This window comes from Notamacropus eugenii, chromosome 1, assembly GCF_028372415.1.
Source record: "Notamacropus eugenii isolate mMacEug1 chromosome 1, mMacEug1.pri_v2, whole genome shotgun sequence".
Lineage (NCBI taxonomy): Eukaryota > Metazoa > Chordata > Mammalia > Diprotodontia > Macropodidae > Notamacropus > Notamacropus eugenii.
Genome location: NC_092872.1, coordinates 582,086,469 through 582,105,284, shown reverse-complemented (window position 1 = coordinate 582,105,284; position 18,816 = coordinate 582,086,469). Strand labels below are relative to the sequence as shown.

Genomic DNA, 18,816 nt, shown 5'->3' with positions numbered 1-18,816 from the left:
AGTGTTATATTGGCATTTACACAATATGAAAATACCCTAGGGAGGTATTCAGGGATTGTTAGATTCTTTTATGAAAAATTTGTGGGAAAAGATGGGGGAAAAACATGTCTGTGTCCTTCATTGCCAAAGAAGACCACGCCATCAGAGAAATGATGACATGACTTGCACTTGACTTTGTTTTGAGTGAGGGAGGGCTGTGCAGGTCACCAGCCTCACTTCTCCTCCAGAGCCATCTGAATCCAGTGACCAGATATTCATCAGGATGACTAGAAGGCATGAATACATTGTTATTTGAATGGGTGGTAGAAGTAGCCAAATTGATGAAATCACTTATCCATTCCAGTATCAAGGTTTGCTAAAGTATCAAGCAAATGATCTGGATAATCTAGTCGATGTCAATCATCGGGCTGAATAACTCAGGCCCTAAAATTGGCCTAAAGTATCCAGTGTCTTACACTGACAAAATTAATTTTGTGATATGTACATACAAGACTAATAAATTAATATAGGTTCATTCATACTTTCTTAAATCTTCTGATAACTGGGAACAGGCAGAAGAAGATGAGGTTGTAGATATGGATATAACTGACAGTTTGAGATTTGGTCAAATAATTTTGCTGAGTTAAAGATAATTTCTTGAAGTCTGCTAATTTCTAAAGCCCATTTCAAAATTTAACAATGTTTTAACTTCTTCAATGATGTTTTATAGAAATTATGTTATTTGATTCTTATATCATTTGATGAAATTAATAGGGTAGCTGATTTTACCCTCATTTTACTGATGAGTAAACTGAGCTTCAGAGAGTGTAAGTGACTGATGTAAAATCAGAGAGCTGGGTAGTTTTGAATCAAGGTCTATTAACTGGGTTTAATTTCATGAAACCAAACAGTGGACCCTTTCAGAAGGTGCTTTATTATATTTTTGAACAGAAAGCCCAATAACTACAAGGTCTCATGGAACTACAAAATTAAATTGACCTTAAGATTTACTTTATATCTATTTGTCATGACCCCATTATATCATGATAAACAGGCATTTGCCCCTAAAACATTAAAATACATCAATATGGAAATCTTCTCTATTGGTCTGAAGATTCTACTTGACTCTTTAGAAATGCATTTCAAAACAAATCCATTTAAGTTAGAAAAATGGTCTGCTAAAAATACCTACTGGATGTGATTCAAGTGCTTGTTTCAACAGGAGATCCCCAAATAGATCTTCACAATACTTGGACATCTTGTACTGTTGATATTTGCTAGGGGAAATAATTGTAATTGTCAAATTCAAGCACATATTAACAATTATAGAAATCAAAAAATTCATCTCCAAAGAATCCAAATAATCCTTTCTGCATAATGCATGACTGTTCCCTTGACATTCATATTAAAAGCACTTTTTAAAAAATTTCATAAAATTTTAATTGATATAATCAAAAAGTAGAGTAACAGCTGCTTGTACAAATTGACAAGGCTAACTCAAAATGTCCTCTGGCTTTTCACAGCCCTTTGTATGGATCTCTGCGTTGCACTTATTTCACTCTCCCTTACTGCATAGCTATTTATGTACAGATCTCTTCTTCCCCTCCCCTTTACCCCAATTTGATTGTGAGCTTCCTGAAGCCAGTCTATGTCTGTCTATCTTTATATCCCAACACTGTGGGCTGTGCACATAGTAGGGGCTAATAAATGTATGTTGAATTGATGCTGCCACCTCTAGACTAAGGAACTGTAGGAATATATCCCAGGGTTTAAACTTTTTGGAGTAAATGTTTTAACTATCCTAAAATGACCTGGGAATTTGTGTTTTAGGCCCAACACAGTATACAGAGTTACATTAAAGCAGAGCATTTTACTGTTTCAGACAAAAAAAAAAAAAAAAGCATGCAGTTTGTCGTTCAGTACAAAGGCGGGAGTATAAAGAAATGAATGGATTACTCTACCTGCAGTGATTTTCAAAGGACAGAATGACAGGATACTCTGATGTAACAAAGGCTGTTTCCTTGATGGCTTGAATCACATCCTTCAAAAGGTAAATAAAATTAATGTATAAGGGGACCAGAGCTCTTCAGGTACCTGCTGATTACATTTTACATACTGGGGAGGAGTATCCCTCTCAGTGACTGGCATAGTGTTACATATTTAGTAATTGTTCAATTAAAAAAAAAAAACAACTGGTTGGAATAAATGAATGCATTCATCAAACTACCTATTGAGCTGTCAGATACCTCCATGATTATATGCTGTGTCAAAGCAGTCTGTGTCAATCACTGTAAAATATTCTCTATTGTTCAACTACAGTTGAATAAATTACCTGAATTACTCTACTGTGATAAATAGAGGACTACAGCTGAATAAATTTTGATTTCCTGTTCCTCAATTAAGAATGTCAGTCCATTTTTCTTTGTTTCAACTTGGATTCCCTGCCATCACCATAGAATGCTTTCTCTCTCAACTGAACTACTAGTACAATTATAGTTAAAACCACACAATTTAATTTTACTCTTAGTTATTTTATATGTACAGCTTTTATGTCTAGATATTAGATTTTAAAATACTCTGTGAGCAAGGACAATGTATAATCAATCTATAAACATTTATCAAGAGCCTACTATGTGCAAGGCACTGTGCTAAGCACTGAGAATACAAAAAGAGGCAGAAGACAGTTTCAGCCCTTAAGGAGCTCACAGTATAAGAGGGGAGACAACATGCAAACAAGTATGCATAAAGTACATGATAAATAGGAAATGATAAACGAAGAGGAGGTCTTGGAATTAAGGCTTGGAGAAGGCTTCTTGTTGAAGGAATGCTGGCCACACAGTATGAAATCAATAAGTTTTATTGATGTCTTTCCTTTCTATCCAATAGCCCTTAAGGATATTAAGATAGGACAAGAAAAAATGTGTAATATTCTAAGGGATTTGGAGATAGTTCCCCCAAGTGTCTAAAGTCTTGGCATTCTTGCCTTGTGTTGATGTATGTCAATTTCACTGGTGGCTGTGGATGACAGTATGTGATAGAGAATTCATTTCAAAAAGAAAGAGGCAGAAGCAGAAAGAAATGAATGGATCATGTACCTGTAGGGATTTTCAAAGGACAGAATGGCAGGATACTCAGATGTAACAAAGGCTGTTTTCAGAGTTTGCATTGACTTTGTAACTACAATCTACTTTCACAGATCTGCTGATAGTGGCATTTATTGAGTGCATAGAGTGTATGACACTGAACTAGATACTGTTTTAAGTTAGAAAAGAAGAAAAAAAAATGTTCCTGCCATCCAAAATGCTTAAAATGTTGCCCAGAATGTCATCTTTCCTCATCTCTGCCTTCTGGCTTCCTTCAAGTCCCAGTCAAAATTCCACCTTCTACAGGAACCATTTCCTAATCTCATTTAATTTATGGTGCACTGTCAGTGCTAACTATTTCCAATCACTTGGAAATAATCAGCACTGATAATGTAGCTATAGCCATAGACATAGATGAGGCAGCTAGGTTGCTCAGTGGATAGAGCACTGGGCCTGAAGTCAGACATATGTGAGTCAAAACACAATCTGAGACATTTAGTAGCTGTGTGATCTTGGAAAAATCCCTTAACCTCAGTTTACTTTAATCCATTGGAGAAGGAAATGGCAAAGCACTCCAGTGTCTTTGCCAAGAAAACCCCATGAATAGTATTGGCATGTTATGGTCCATGGGGTCATGACAACAATGAGGGGCAGGGGGGAAGGATGAGAGAGAAAAAGAGAGAGAAAAAGTGAGAGAGAGTGAGAGAGAGAGAGAGAGAGAGAGAGAGAGAGAGAGAGAGAGAGAGAAAGCGCCTAATTGTACATAGGTACATAGTTTTATTTTATCTCCTCCATTAGACTGTGAGATCCTTGACAACAGAAGCTGTATTTTGCCTTTCTTTGTATCCTGAATGCTTACCACACTGCCTAACACATTGAAGGTACTCAATAAATGTTTATCAACTGAATTATTGACTCTGAATTTGGTGAGCCTAAGCCTTATTTGTATCTGCAATATTTACTTATATGACATACATTTCTCCTTGATATTTCTGATTTATAACTGTGAGGAGTGTGACTGAAAAAGATAGGGTAAAATTTATACAATCATATGGGTTCTAGTCTGCTAACATCTTTCAACTTTCATTAATTTTTTGTTATTTTTCCTCTCTGCAAACAGTAAAAAGTTAGCTTTAATCTAGATTTTATTACTAATATATCTTTTCCTCAGCATTTCATTATTGCCTTAAACGCACACTGCTTTACGTACTTAAGGTATTGTTATTACATCATGAGTGTTTGTGAGATGGAAAGTAGGCTGCAGGTAATTGAAAAGTGACATTTATATCTTTGATTTCCTTTTGTTTTAATTTCCTAATTTCGAACTTCAGCATCTTTGGTCCAAGGGGAGGAATATGTAATTCCACCGTCTATCTGAGTCCCAGCTTTCTTCATCTTAGTCAATGTTAAAAACGGCCTTCATTCCTTGCTTCTTTAATATCAAGAGATCTCAAAATAAATATTGCATCTGACTCTTGACTGCCCTTTTAAGGACAAAGTGGATTTAGCTGAGAAATAGTTACTACTTCAAAATAGAAGAAAAGGAGTGTGAAGACAAAATTCTGAGGGGAAAATATTGTTCCTGATATTCTCAAGACAGGGAGGAGAGTGAATATGTAAAGAGTAAACACCTAAATACAAATATTTGTGCTTACTATTTCATCATGCAAATTTTCAAACTTACCCTTCCCCACTTAGCTAAGAAGGAATGCTGGCAACTGCAGCTTTTGTTGAGGGAATGATACTGTAAAAAAGGGATTCTTAACCTTTTTGTGTGTCAAGGATACCTTCTCAGAATAATGTTTTTAAATATACAAAATGAAATACATAGGGTTACAAAGGAAACCAATTATACTGAAATATGTTTACTCAACATGAAAAAAACAATAGTTTAGAGATTTTAGGTCACAAACCCCTGCTGTGGACATGGATATATTTTCCATATTACCTTAAAGAGAATATCTGTACACATTGCTTTTCCATGAGTTATTATTGGTTCTTGATCTTCCCCTTTTCCATCCCAGCAATCTAGTTCAACACATCTAAGAATACAAGATGACAAATATTTAATCCTCTAAGTAAAGGTATATATGCAAAAACTTTAAGTGATTTTCTTAACAGGACCAGAAATAGAATAAATTCCAAAAGTTGTTTTTATTAAATATTTATTAATATTAATATTAAATATTTAAACCTATGTTGTTATTAAAACCTGTTCTTAATGTAACTATTTTATTTGCTTCTATAGCTTGCTTGCAATGTATTAAACATTACATACCCTTGTATTTTCTCCACAAATACTGAGCAATTTCATTATCCAATATGTGAAAAAAGAGGTATAAGTGAAAAGTTTTTAATCTTACACAAAGTAGTGGGGGGATAATTTTAGATATTTTAATAGACTAATTTCTTACTTAACTAGTTACATAAGTATTATTCTCATACCTATGGTACCATCCACAGGTAGAAGCTAAAGTTGTATTTAAATTTATAGAAACAAAAAGGGAGAAAAGGAATAGGCATTTCTATTTGTCCACTATATGTCACAGCCCACTCTACGTAAGGCACCTTGCTTTGAAGCACTTTACAAATATTATCTCATTGGATCTTTACAACACTCCCATGAGGTAGTGTTATTAGTATCCCTACCAGTTGACAACTGAGGAAATTGAGGCAAACAGAGGTTAAGTGTCTTGCCCACGGTCACATAGTTATTAAGTCCCTAAGAATGTGATCTGAAGTCAGGACTGCCTGACTACAGCTCCTCTGCTCCATCCACTATACCACCCAACTGTCTCCAAATGTATACAGCAGAAATCTCTCATGCAAGTTTCTTACCTGTGATTTCTTTTCATATTTTATATTGACATTATAAACACCATTTTGGCATGTGCACCATTTATTAGTGCCACAATAGTTTTAATTGATTAAGGGTAAATTATAATAAATTTTTCAAGAAGGAATGAAGTAATTTTCTGTGCTATGCCTTCAACTTCTGAGGGGTTACAGGTGCAATGTCCCCGGCAATCTAGAAAATTCATATATAATTTTCTGGCACCCCACTTGTACCTCAGAAGAAGTCTGAACTTCTTTTTCTTTTACGGGGTGTTTACAGTACCTTATTGTAAAATTTGGGTTAAGTATTTGGTCATAGGTTATATGTAGGTCAATGTTAAGTAAAAGTATCTTTTCTATATCATCTGCTGACCTCTGTGTGGCATCTGCAGCTTCCACAAAACTTCCCCCAAATTCCCATTTAATTTCTTATGGCTATCCACAATATATTGAAATTACAATGGAGAAAGTCATGATGGGGAAGAGATAAGTGTATATGCCTTTGAAGGAGACGATGATGGGTTAAATATAAGCTTGTAACACTGAAATAAAAAGCAATTATCTTAGCTTGCCAACCTGCATCCAGCTAAGAGGATTTGTCTGTACATTTCCACGGAAGATTTCCCACCAAATTGACGTCCTGTGAGGTACGTGTTATGGGAAGAACTGATAAAATAGTGGGCCAAAGGATGATCCATTTCTTGGTAAAGTTCCAGGCGGTCAAGGAAGACTGGAGCATTTTCATCTGACATAAGATATCTGCAAAACCCATCACTGGATATGAGCCCTAAAAAAAAAAAACATGCAAAGGCTTATATAGCCTTAAACATTTACAGAGGATGGAGGTAAAGTTATATAAGAAGTAGCCCAATAGACTGAAACCTCCTATTTCAGTCACAGAAGCTAAAGGGAGCTTGAAACAGTGAGGGTGGGAGTTTAATCTTCTTTTTCTAATGTATCTTCATCCTTAAAGGCAGCTTTGGAGGAGGAGATGGCAGGGAAGTATATTAAAAGTATGCTAACTTCACAGTTTCTCATGCAAACAGGCAAAAATCCAGTCCAAATGCTAATCTTTCCAGATGACACTGCCCTTCTCTTGCTTTTCCAAAATTACTGTGTGCACACTTTCTACATATTGTCTACTTCATACCTGTGAATAAGTTGTTTTATCCCGGTAGAACATAAACTGTTTCAGGGTATAATGTGGGGGGCAAAGGGGTTTTAAAAATGTCTGTTAAAGGAATGAGTTCTCCATTTTAATGAACTACAATGAAAAATCAAATGCAATACCCAGGTTTCTAGAGTATTAGGCAGATAGGGAAAATATGGATATTAAAATTCATTCTGTAGGTAGTCATACTCTCAATGGCTTTTTCCAATGATACTATCTTTAATTTATAATATTCATTTGTTTATTTATATGTCTGTCATTTCATTGGTATGAGAAAACTTCTGGAAACTTTTTCTACTAACAGACAAACTGTCTATAGCTTAAATTCTTAGACAGCTGACTGGGCGTAATAGTAATTTAAATGGAAAGATCTTTCCTATTCATTAATAGGTCCATGTGACCTGCCTGGGAAGTCTGAGTCACAAGGAGCCCTGCGGTGGGATGAATTTGCTGAGTGGGTGGAACAGGAAGAGGAAGAGCTAGGGCAGACCTGAGAGGAAATTTGGTCATGAGAGCAGTTGGAGCTAGGAAGGATGCAAGCTCTTGGCTAGCATGAGTGAGAGAGCTTCTTTGTGATTTTGTTTAAGGGAGCTGGTTTGTGGGAAGCCTAGTGGGGTAAGGCTTGGGGATGATGTTTTCTCTTTATTGTGATTGTGCATAGATTTTCGTTACTATGATGGATTTGGCTTTCTGGTGTCTGAATAAATGTTTTGGTTCTGTCTTCCATGGGGAGAGTCTGTTGTATTTCGTGATTAAGAATTGTACCAAGATACTTGGCTGCTGTAGGAGCAGTGAATATCGTATTGGTGCTACACTGTGGCAGTGTGGATGAACTGACATATCCAAGGTCACATTGCATTAGGATGTTGAAGCCAGGTTTTTCTGAGTTACAAGGACACACACACATATGCACCATATATGGTGTCTCTATAATGTATTAAAATACAATACAATGCACTTAATAAATGCTTGGTGACTGGCTGACTGGACTACTCCATAATGTAAAAAGAATTGGAACTTGTAATCCTAGAATATAGTTTTTGCTATGTGCCAGGAACTATTGCAAAGCCCTGGTTACATAAGCAAAGGCACATAAACAGAATATGTCTTCATGGAGCTCACATTCAAATGGGTAAGAAGCTATTTTACTAATTTTGTTGCTTATGTTTTCAAAATAAGAAATGACTTCAAAACAACTTCTGGGTGCAGAACAGCAGAACGAGATTTTTTTTTTTTTTGTAAATAATGTTAAGGACGTAAATAATCTCATTTGTTAAAGTTTTATACTTCTCTGTCACAAGAAATAAAATTGAGTTAACTTGAGTTTTCCTCAATTTTTTTTCCAGATGTCTTTTTAATGGAAATTCTGACAGGCCAAAAATGCCCCTTAGAGCAGGCTTGGAACATAGTAGGTGCTTAAGGAATGATTAGTATTTTATAACATGTTAAATTTAAAATGATATTCTGGCTAGCATGGCATATCTAGTGTGAAAGGTGATATATTTGAAATTCAAAACCAAAGTAAGTGACCTGATCTTGGCACTAGAAGGCTTTGTGTTTCTTAAAATTCATTCAGCCAACAACTAAGTGATTTACTTAAAATAAATGTGCACCTCCCTGCTCTTTTTTAAGAGAAAGAAAAACAAAACCATATGTCTTCTTCATTACCTTTTGTCTTCAACTCATCATCAGGCTCATAAGTCTCAATTATCTGCATTGCCCTTTTTGCATCATAGAATGGGAATAAAATTTCATTCAATCGAGGGTCTCGTTGATGCTAAGATTAGAAAATAACTCTGTTTAGCATGATAGTATTTGCTATTTGCAAAATTCTTAGTATGTTTCATATAATCAAAACAGAAAACTTCTAATACATGAAATGCAGAGTATCACAACTGTAACTTAAAAGTGTCAAAAGTATTCCTTCCCCCCTCACTTCATTCCCTCCTTCCTTTCTTTCTTTCCTCCCTTCCTTCCTTCCATTCTTCCTTTCTTCCTTCTTCTCCTCCTAAAGAAAAGATTTACTAGGGTACTTTTTCATAGGGAAAAGCAGAAGCAGAGAAACTAGCTATTCTATAACTGTTATTTTTATAAAATCAAGGGTTATGTGAATGATCATGTATATTCTGGGTCTAAATTCATAGAGTTTAACTGCAAACGATCACTATGCTAGTATAGGAGAAGGTTTAATATAAACATTCAGTCTTTATATTAAGAATATCTTCATATAACTTTTCTATAAAAGATTGATCATATTCCTGATCAGAACTGGAAAACATTCTATTAAGCAAGTTTGCAAAAGTAATTTAATAATTGAAATATCACTGCAAAACTAAAGAAAACAAGGATATAATTCACTGATTTATATTTATAAATCAACTGGGATTATTGTAGTCACTTGAAAATTAAGATCAATTAATTCTAAAAGAAATCATCTGAAGTTCACTCACAAAGCCCACTAAGTTCACTAAGTTCTAAGAGTTCACTAAGAACTAAGAAAAGTCATCTCACTCAATTTCAGGGCTAGAGTCTCTTGATTCTATATTAATACCAGAGGGAGGAATGATACAACTGATTTCAAAGAAAATGAATGAAAAGTCCAATGTATGGTCTTTTTTTTTTTTTTTTTTGGTAGTTACAATTCTTTTTTTTTGTTGTTGCGTTCATTGCAGATTTGAGGGCTGCACACTGTGTACCTGATTCTCCATAAAAATAAAAATAAAAAGATAAAACAAAATTCAACTGAGTCATGGCAGGTAAGCAGATGCAAGCGAAACTTCATCAATACGTATGACCATGGCAACATTTCTTTACCCAGATATATGCACATACTTGGGGAAAGGAAGTTTTAAGTTTGTGGAATTTCCACCCCAACCCCAATTTGGATGAATAATTTGAAGGTGGACAATGTGGATGCCTGTGGCCAATAGAGTATTTTATGCAATTTCTCAAAATGCATATGCCTTTGGTCCTTTTCCAAAGTTATGGCTGTTGATTCATAATGAAGCAACAAAATTGAAAGTTTACTCCAATGAAGCATGCTTATAGTCTAAAAACTTATAGCTCACAACAAAACAGCCATGCAATGAAGTAGCACAGAGTTAATGCTACCAGTAACAGATTCCTAGCATCTAAAAGACAGCAAAAACAATCACTCCCTGTGCAGCATCTAGAAGAAGCAAAACTCTAAGAACAACTATGAAATTGTCAAATAGTGGGATGCACAATATTCCTAGCTAGCAGTATAGCATAGGCATGCAGTTGTGCACCCCATTACTCTGAAAAACTATAAACTTTCCACTTCTAATTGAAATACATTATTTAATGAACTTATATTAAGAATGACATGGTTAGTATCTCTTTACTTTTGTCAGTATCTGTTAATGGTGGCAGGAAAGAAGATGAATAGAAGAAAAAAGGTTGTGTCTGTGGTTATAGGAAAAGCATAGTTGTCTTTCCTATTGTGTTGAGTAAAGATTAGATATGTATACTGAAATGGATTAGCTTAATTTATATGATATGCTCATCATCAAATATTCTCTTTGTGTATATGAGTGTGCAAGCACACACACATACATATATACTCATATATTCAAATGGAAAGAATTACCTGAGTTAATTCGATACAAAATAAAGCAAATTAAAGATACGTAGGAAGAGACAGAAATGGAGAACAGAAAGAGAGAAAAAAATGCAAGAAGAGAGTTAGTTGTTCAGTTGTTTCACTTGTGACTGACTTGACTCTCTGTGGCCCCAGTTGGGATTTTCTTGGCAAAGAAACTAGACTTGTTTGTTATTTCTTTCCCTAGTTCATCTTAAAGATGAAGAAATCAAAGCAAACAGAATTAAGGGACTTGCCTAGGGTTAAGCTACTGGTAAGTGTCAGAGGCCAGGTTTGAACTCAGGAAGATTCATCTCTAGACTCTAGGCCTGGGGCTTTACCAATCGCACTACCTAGCTGCTTGAGAAAAGATTAGAGAGATAAAATCAGTTTTATCTTCTCTCTCCCCTTAAGAGTAAGAGGAGAAAAGATGGAGCATCCTAGTTTTGCACCTTAAAAGGTGCATAACCTAGAAAGTCACTTACCATCTAAGTTTTATTGCCTTATTTCTAAAATGAGAATGATAGATAATACCTGCTCTATCTCAGAGAGTTGTTATGAGAGGAAAATGAGGCAACAGGTGTGAAACCACTCCATAAACTATATAGTGATATGCCAATAAAGTTGATCGCTATTATTAAATTTTAGGGACTGGTATTACCATAAGAAATGTAAAGGAGAGAGAGAGGAATGAATACCATTGACTTAACGTATAACCTATTGTCTCATTGGATACATATTGAAGAATGGAGATGAAATCTTGGAAACTCTTCCAAACAGGGAAATTCAAAATGGTACTTAAAAGATTATGTAGTACAGAGCTTCAGATTTTCTGGGAGCTGATAATAAAGTCTTTGTAATGTGATCATTGTGTCTTTGTCAATGTATTTCCTCTTCTCTGTGAGAGACTAACATCTGCTGCCTATTACTATCAAAAGCAATCTATAATGTTTTTACAGGTATTTTTACTTGAATCCTTCGGCATCAAAGTCCATTTGAATTTGGAGTTTCAAAATCAGATGCAAAATCCTGAAGAAAATTAATAACGGGGCTATTATCCCATGACCTTTTGGTTACTTTCCACCAATAATGGACATTTAGAACAACATCTAATGAGTGTTTGTTGATTTTCTTTAGACTAGATAGACAATAAATATTTATTAATCCTTGATTATATGCCAGGTACAGTGCTAAGCAAACTAAACTATGAATCCTATTATTATTTTCTTAATAATAGTACTGACAACTGATATATTTTCATTTTTGTCACTTTCCTGGCAGCTGACAGTAATAATAATATTAACAATCATCTATTATAAAGTTCTAATATTTGCAAAGGACTATATTACTTCCCACTAAGCAGCAATGTTTGTTCCGGTGCTAAGTGCCAATAAGGCTGCGTTGGTGCAGGTTTAGATTTTAGTAATGGTTCTGACATTACTAAATATGAGCCAGGGCACACTGCCTAACCTCTTTGGAATTAATGTTCCTCATTTCAGTGAGTGTTTTCTGAACTAGATAATCTCTAAGCTATTTTTCAGGTATAGGATCTAATGATTTCTGTTATTCTATTAGATGACCTACCTATTGCACAAGACCCTTAACGTCCATTCCAGGAACACAATTACGTGACTTTACTTGAAATAGCTAGTTAGGGTCTCTTTATAGTAGCAACTACCTAGCTTTAATTCCCAACATGATCGATATAACTAACTCTTGATTCCTCAGGCAATTCAAATTTTCCCCGTATTTTAAGTCTTTTGTCTATTTCTGTACTCATTAGCATCTTCATCTGAGGATACAAATAGAAAGGAAAAACAGAACTAAAAACAGTCGATTTGATTATTAGGAATAGATATGAGTTGGAAACTAAATGAATTTCAATCTATCATTAGGTTCTATGATCAGTGATGACAATGCTGTGGTTCTGATTAAATAAATAAATGGAAGCTTATGTCAATTCTTTCTGACAGTATCAACCTGGACTTTATTATTTTAATAATAAAGGCAAAGAGAACTTTCCTTAAGCCATCATAGAGGATCCAAACATTTATCTGTGACAAAAGTTATTAGCCTGCAATGGTTGGATGCCATTGGCTAAATTCACTTCCTTGCTTGATTCATCTCGCTAATAAAAATGAAGAATGACAGAATGTATGCATTTGACTAAAGCTATACTGCATTATTTATCACACAACCCTTAAAAATACTGGCTCAATTGAAGTAATCATATCTATTAACATAGCTGTCTGGAAGCACTGTATAATGTCAACAACCAGAGAAAGCTTGGCACTGAACTGAATCTATCATTCTTACTACTCAAAGTCAAGTTGTGTCCTCTCTCTCTGCACGAATCATGTGGAAGAAAGGGAGAGAAAGTAGTTAAAATACATAAACAGTTTTAGCCACTATAATAGAATGCTAGAAGGAGGTCTACCAAATCAGTAGAGAAATGGAGAGTATATTTTCAAAGTTGTTTTTATGTCTTAGATTTTCAAAAACTGTAAGCACACTCAAACAAACAGCAGAACAACAATCCTTACAACAGACAAGTAAGGGCTCTTAGGAAGCTGAATCTGTGCTTGTAATATTAGTAACTTCTCTTCTTGAGAAAAGTGCAGTTGTAAGTAAGATACAAGAAATGTTTAGGCATTGCTTGAAGCCAGATTCACCACATATGCATGAAGTACATTTTTCCAATTGCAGTAAGTCAATGTACACTATAGACTTCCTCTTCTACCATACTATCTAATCATTACAGGGAAATGTGTTTCTTGGCCCACCTTAACAATGCTTTGGTTATTAATGATTCAAAATGAAAGAATAGGACAAGATAAATAGAGTATTAGCATATGTTGATGAAAAACATTCCAAGCAATCTACTTTTCCATATTATTTATCTACAATATAAGAATGTGGATAATACCTGGGTAAAGATTGTAAGCATAGCATATGCATGACTAAGAAAGAGTAGAACACATAACTAAAAAAGAGATTTCAAGTAAAATGAATACTGAATTATATTAAATTAATTTAAATGGTATCTTCCCTTTATATTGCATATATTCAAGCCCTGATTAACATAATTCCTAAAAGTTCAAATACAAATAAAATGTGAAGCCACTGAAAACTCATGGTGAAAAGAAGAAAGGGGAATGGCAATGGGATGTTCAATATTAATAACCTATCTAATCTATTTCCTATCTCTTTTTTATTGTGACTTATCAAACATCTGCTATGTGTCTGGCACTGAGATGGTCTTTGTTTTGTGGTGATAACCAATATATATCTATACATATACAAATATATATACATATGTATGAATACATAAATATCACCTTTGAATAAAAAAATGCATTGCTTTACTACTCTGAATGATAACAAAATTTTTAGGTGGTTTTTGATAAAAAATGGCTTTCAAAAATGTGAAAGATGTGGAAATAAAATTTACTGGTACAAAAATTGGACCATTCACTTGCTATTATAATACTTTATTATCCTGTTTTCAAGTAAAAAAACTATATTAAGTAAATCTGAGTATAAATTAGGTTGGAAAATTTAAAAGTAAGAAAGAAACATACTTAAAATTCAATGAGCTTTTGCTGTACAATAACACAGTAAGGAAATCTAGTAATCCTTTAGGTTTGTTAACAAAATATTTCATTCTACTCTACAAATCCTTACATGCAATCTACTAAAAAAAAAAAAAAAAAAGACTTCCAATTCATGCATCACTAGTGAGAAAAAATTAGCAATGGAGAATCAAACTACAGTGCCACAAACTAATCATTCTCTATCTAATTAAAAGAATCAATACGAAACAATTCAACACATTTTAATAATATCTGACAATCAAATACCAACATTTAATTAAGTGGGTATAATATTATAAAAATTCATAGATACAACAACAACAACTACACACCACATCAAATAATCAGCAGTAAGCAAGTGACAAAGCCAACACACAGAAAGCACAAGATCACACAGAGTTGCAGCTGATTTTTGCACCTGGAAGATGCCATAATGCTGGAGAGAGATCAGCAGGTCAGAAGCAAAGCCAATGAGAGCATGCATGCAATGAGGAAACTGGAAGAAGCAAGCCACTGCAGACAGACTTTATGGTAGTTAATGTATGAAAAAGCTTACTTCATTTAGAAAGCTCACTAATTGGTCTACCGTTAAATAATCAGTTTTGTCTCCATTGCTGAAAAGAAATTTATTAGAAAAAGTAAGTTTCTGTATATGATGCTACAGTAGGTACGATTTACATGTTGACATTTGTTGATGATACTTTCTAAAACAATTTTCTAAGTAGTTATGCATTCTTTTAAAGGCCAAAGACCCTTTGTAAGAAATCTCCTCCCCCCCATGAGCACCATAGTTAAGGCTTTTGCTATTCATTTTCCTGAGTAATTATTTAAAAGCGTTAATTCAAAAACAACATGTAAGTCATCCACTTTAGATAATTCTGAATGAATGAACTTTCCAATAATATAATAAGACTCCATACTTAATCTAGTTAGTTTACAAAATGTGTTAATAACCTAAAAAAGCAGGTTAAAATTACAGGGAGTTAGTAAAGCCAATGCAAGAAAAAAAGTTCCAGGTGCTTCCTTTAACTTATGTAAAAGTTTCTCAAAAACTTGGAGTGAACTTTTACATTGATGACTTAAGGGGAGGAAACATAACCCTGCCCTTGCCTGCTAGTGTAGGATATGGTAGTAGCAGGCATGACTGGATATTCTATTCATAATGCACTGAAATGCTAGGGCAAAAATATGAGAAAAATCTAAAATGAGAATGATACAGCTTAACGGTCACTTTCAATAAGAAAAGAACTTACATTTTCCTAAAGAGGTCCTCAATGTCAGTCCGAGGACAAATTTTTTGTGTTAGTTCATAAAACTTTTCATAAGTAAATGCTGCAGGCTCGATTTCATCATTCTGGAAGGAAATGTAGGGACGGATTATCCATTCAGCAAAAGTTTCTCAATGAAGTTGTGATAGAGACAATAAATTGCTACCACTGGTATCTTAAAAACTTTGTGCCTAGCCATAGCCCAACAGGTAAAACCAACAAATGCATCTCAGTAGTAATACTACAGGGAGTGACAGCTGACTCTATTAGAACATAAGTGTCTAGGCTTTTTTCTTTGTCATACAGCCAGATATGTAACTGCAGGCAGCTGTTGAAACTTTCTCAAATGTACCTGAAAGAAACATGAAAGTACGGAGAAACTATCACTCCCTAGCCAATCTTGCTGGCTGTGTAGACGGTGCTTCTCCGTAGGTGAAATTTTTTCGTTTACAAAGGCAAATTGAGATCAACCTCTTGTTATTTTTTTCTTTTTGACAGTTTTATAAAACCAAAGAAAACACTTCAGGAAAATATAGAAAGCCTTAATTTTCAGTTTAGTTTCATGTTGAGCAAGATTTGCTTAAGTAGCAACACTGACATTCATTCTCTTTGTCATCGACAATAACAAAAGTTTGATTCTCCTGTACATGAAAGCTAACAGAGAGGAATAAAGGGGGTTTATATGGAGAAAGATTTTGTGCAATAACTTAGCAATATCTATATCACCTGGAGTTCTATAAAAGTCTACTGGTCCAAACTTGCTTTCAAAATAAAAGACTATTTACTTAATCTTTCCATTAACCTTGCTGATGGTCAACAAGGTTACCATATTTTGAAGCCAAAATAACTTTTCTAAGTCAAGAAGATATCTTAAACTTAATTTTCTTAATGTAAACAACAAAAATGATGAAACAGTCATCTATGAATTTGAAAATGTTTATCTTAAACCTACTAGAATGTGCCAAGATACAAACCAATCAATTCACACTTATGTTTGGTTTTTTTTTCTGTTATGATAGAAAGGGTACATGCAAAGCCTGGTGTGTGGCACAACTGGTTTAATTCATGACATACTTAAATTGTTAAAAACAAGAGATTTAGTAGTATATTATTAAAATAACTTAATAAATACCTTTCCGCTGGGAAGACCTAACTCCTTAAGCGCTTGAAAAATCACCTTTTCTGTTTTACCTGATGCAAAGGTTCTAGTAATACTACAGAAGGGGAGAAATAAAATGGAAATGATGTTACTTTCACATATTGGCATTTTTATTTGCCAAATAAACCCCAACCATTCACGTCTCCAATATACTTAACAGCAACAGTAACAACAGTGAATAACATGTTTTAAGTGTTACAACAATCCTATCATGTAGGTAGAACAGGCATTATTATGCCAACTCTACAGATAAGGAAACAAGTTCAGAGAGATTACAAATGACTTACCCGTGACCACACAGCTAGTAAGTATCAGAATCAATACAAATTCAGATCTTCCTGAATCCAAGTCTTGGTCTCTAACTACTCTGCAATGCTACCTCTTTGTCCCTGCCAATGGCAGCTTAGGGGAAAAACTGAAATAAATCTTCCCTCTAAGAGAAATGTTCCTTCTGGTAGAACGAAAGACTGGGGAGAAGCAAAAGGTTTCTTAAACTGAAAACAGAGGTCTGACCCTGCACAGGTTACTTTTATTTGTTCTGCCACCAACTTGCCTATTTGATCTTGGCCAAATATTTCACCTCTCTCAGACTGAGCTTTTATATTTGCAAAATAAGGACAGACTATATGATTTCAAAAGGCCCTTTCCTTTGCTTTATTTTTGTCTTTGTATCTCCTAGCACATACCATAATGCCTTGTATATGGGTCAACAAATGGTGATTAAAAGAGTGTGTTTGGTTTTGGTCTTACTGTTTTTAAAGGATTCCTGAGAAGATTGGAAGGAAAAAGATGAGCAAGTAGTCAGTTTGATTAAGTACCTAATATATTCCAAGCACCATGCTAAGTGCTAGTGTTGAAAATAAAGGTAAAAGACAGTTCTTACTTTCAAAGAGTTCACAGTTTAATAAGGGAGAGAACGTGTAAACAATTATGTATAAACAAGCTACATACAGGACAAACTGGAGAATATCAACAGAGAAAAGACACTAGAATTACAGGGAATCAGGAAAATCTATGAATGAAACTAGGAAAGCCAGGAGGTGGAGATGACAAAGAAAGAATCTGAAGCATGGGGCACAGTCAGTGAAAACACCCAGAGCTGGGAAAGAGGGTAAAGCTTGAGGAACAACAAGGAAGCCAGTATCACTGGATTGCAGAGTATATTAGGGAAGGGAAGGTGTTAAATTCAGAATAAAAAATTTCATCTAAAAATAAATCAAATGTAAAAAAATATGATGAATTGAATTGGATTTAATGGCGTGTAGGAAGCATACAGAAAAGCTTAATAAACATTAGTGGAATAGAATTACCAATTGCAATGAAAAGTAGCAGGTTTTAGCAGTAGTATCATTGCTGACTCACTGAACTTAGATTTTAAAAGATAAAATAAAATTATGAAGCTCTTTGGAATGTAATAGCACTTGAGGTCCAGCCTAGTTTTATTATGCTACCAGAGAAAGGATATTTTGCTATTAAGTGCTTTTCCAGTTCAACATCAAACTAGGCTATTCTAAAATGTCACTTGTCTCTCTACCAAAGAATTTTATCTAGGATTGGCTCATCTCGAAGTCTGTTGGTAACTGCTCAATCATACTTTGCACAGCTTCTTCATCTATACAGCTAAGTTCTGTGTGAACACAATCACTGCACACTCAACTCTAGTGACTGGTGAAGAGAAAACTTTATAAGTTGACATGTTGGTGTACAGATTTCCTGATGGTAAGAGATACGGAAGAAGAAACTATCTTATACACATCCTTCAACTGAAACTTAAAGTGAATTCAGGATGACAAAGAATAATATGTCAGACACTGAAATATTATGCCTTGCTGCCAATTCTGCTTCAGCCACTCAAAAGGCTTTCATTAACTAATTGTAAGAGCATGTACTTCAGATTACGTATCAAGAGCTTGTTAACTCTTCAAGATTTTTTTCCGAGTCTATCCACAATTTAGGTCAAAAGCTTGGTTTCACCTGCGAACAGTAGGCTTGACATCTAAGCCAGGGAACTATCATCTATCTGAGTTTAATAGGGTTTTTAATGACTTTTACCAACCTCCCACTCTTTCATACAGCTCAGATATTCATGCTGGAGAGGATGGCAATCTCCTATTATAAGCACTAACA

The 18,816-nt window shown here is 34.6% G+C and overlaps 1 protein-coding gene across 14 annotated transcripts in view; it reads right to left on the bottom strand.

The window, feature by feature from the left end:
- Nucleotides 1-18,816, bottom strand: part of PLCB4 (phospholipase C beta 4) — a 482,923-nt gene that overhangs the window by 98,503 nt on the left and 365,604 nt on the right. For all 14 annotated transcript variants that reach the window (XM_072634439.1, XM_072634436.1, XM_072634435.1 and 11 more), the window contains 8 exons: nt 16,663-16,744; nt 15,516-15,616; nt 14,819-14,876; nt 8,737-8,845; nt 6,474-6,684; nt 5,011-5,104; nt 1,941-2,020; nt 1,172-1,256 (listed from right to left, as the gene is read on the bottom strand). In XM_072634439.1, coding sequence (XP_072490540.1) covers nt 1,172-1,256; nt 1,941-2,020; nt 5,011-5,104; nt 6,474-6,684; nt 8,737-8,845; nt 14,819-14,876; nt 15,516-15,616; nt 16,663-16,744 — 820 coding nt within the window. The remainder of the gene's footprint in view (nt 1-1,171; nt 1,257-1,940; nt 2,021-5,010; nt 5,105-6,473; nt 6,685-8,736; nt 8,846-14,818; nt 14,877-15,515; nt 15,617-16,662; nt 16,745-18,816) is intronic.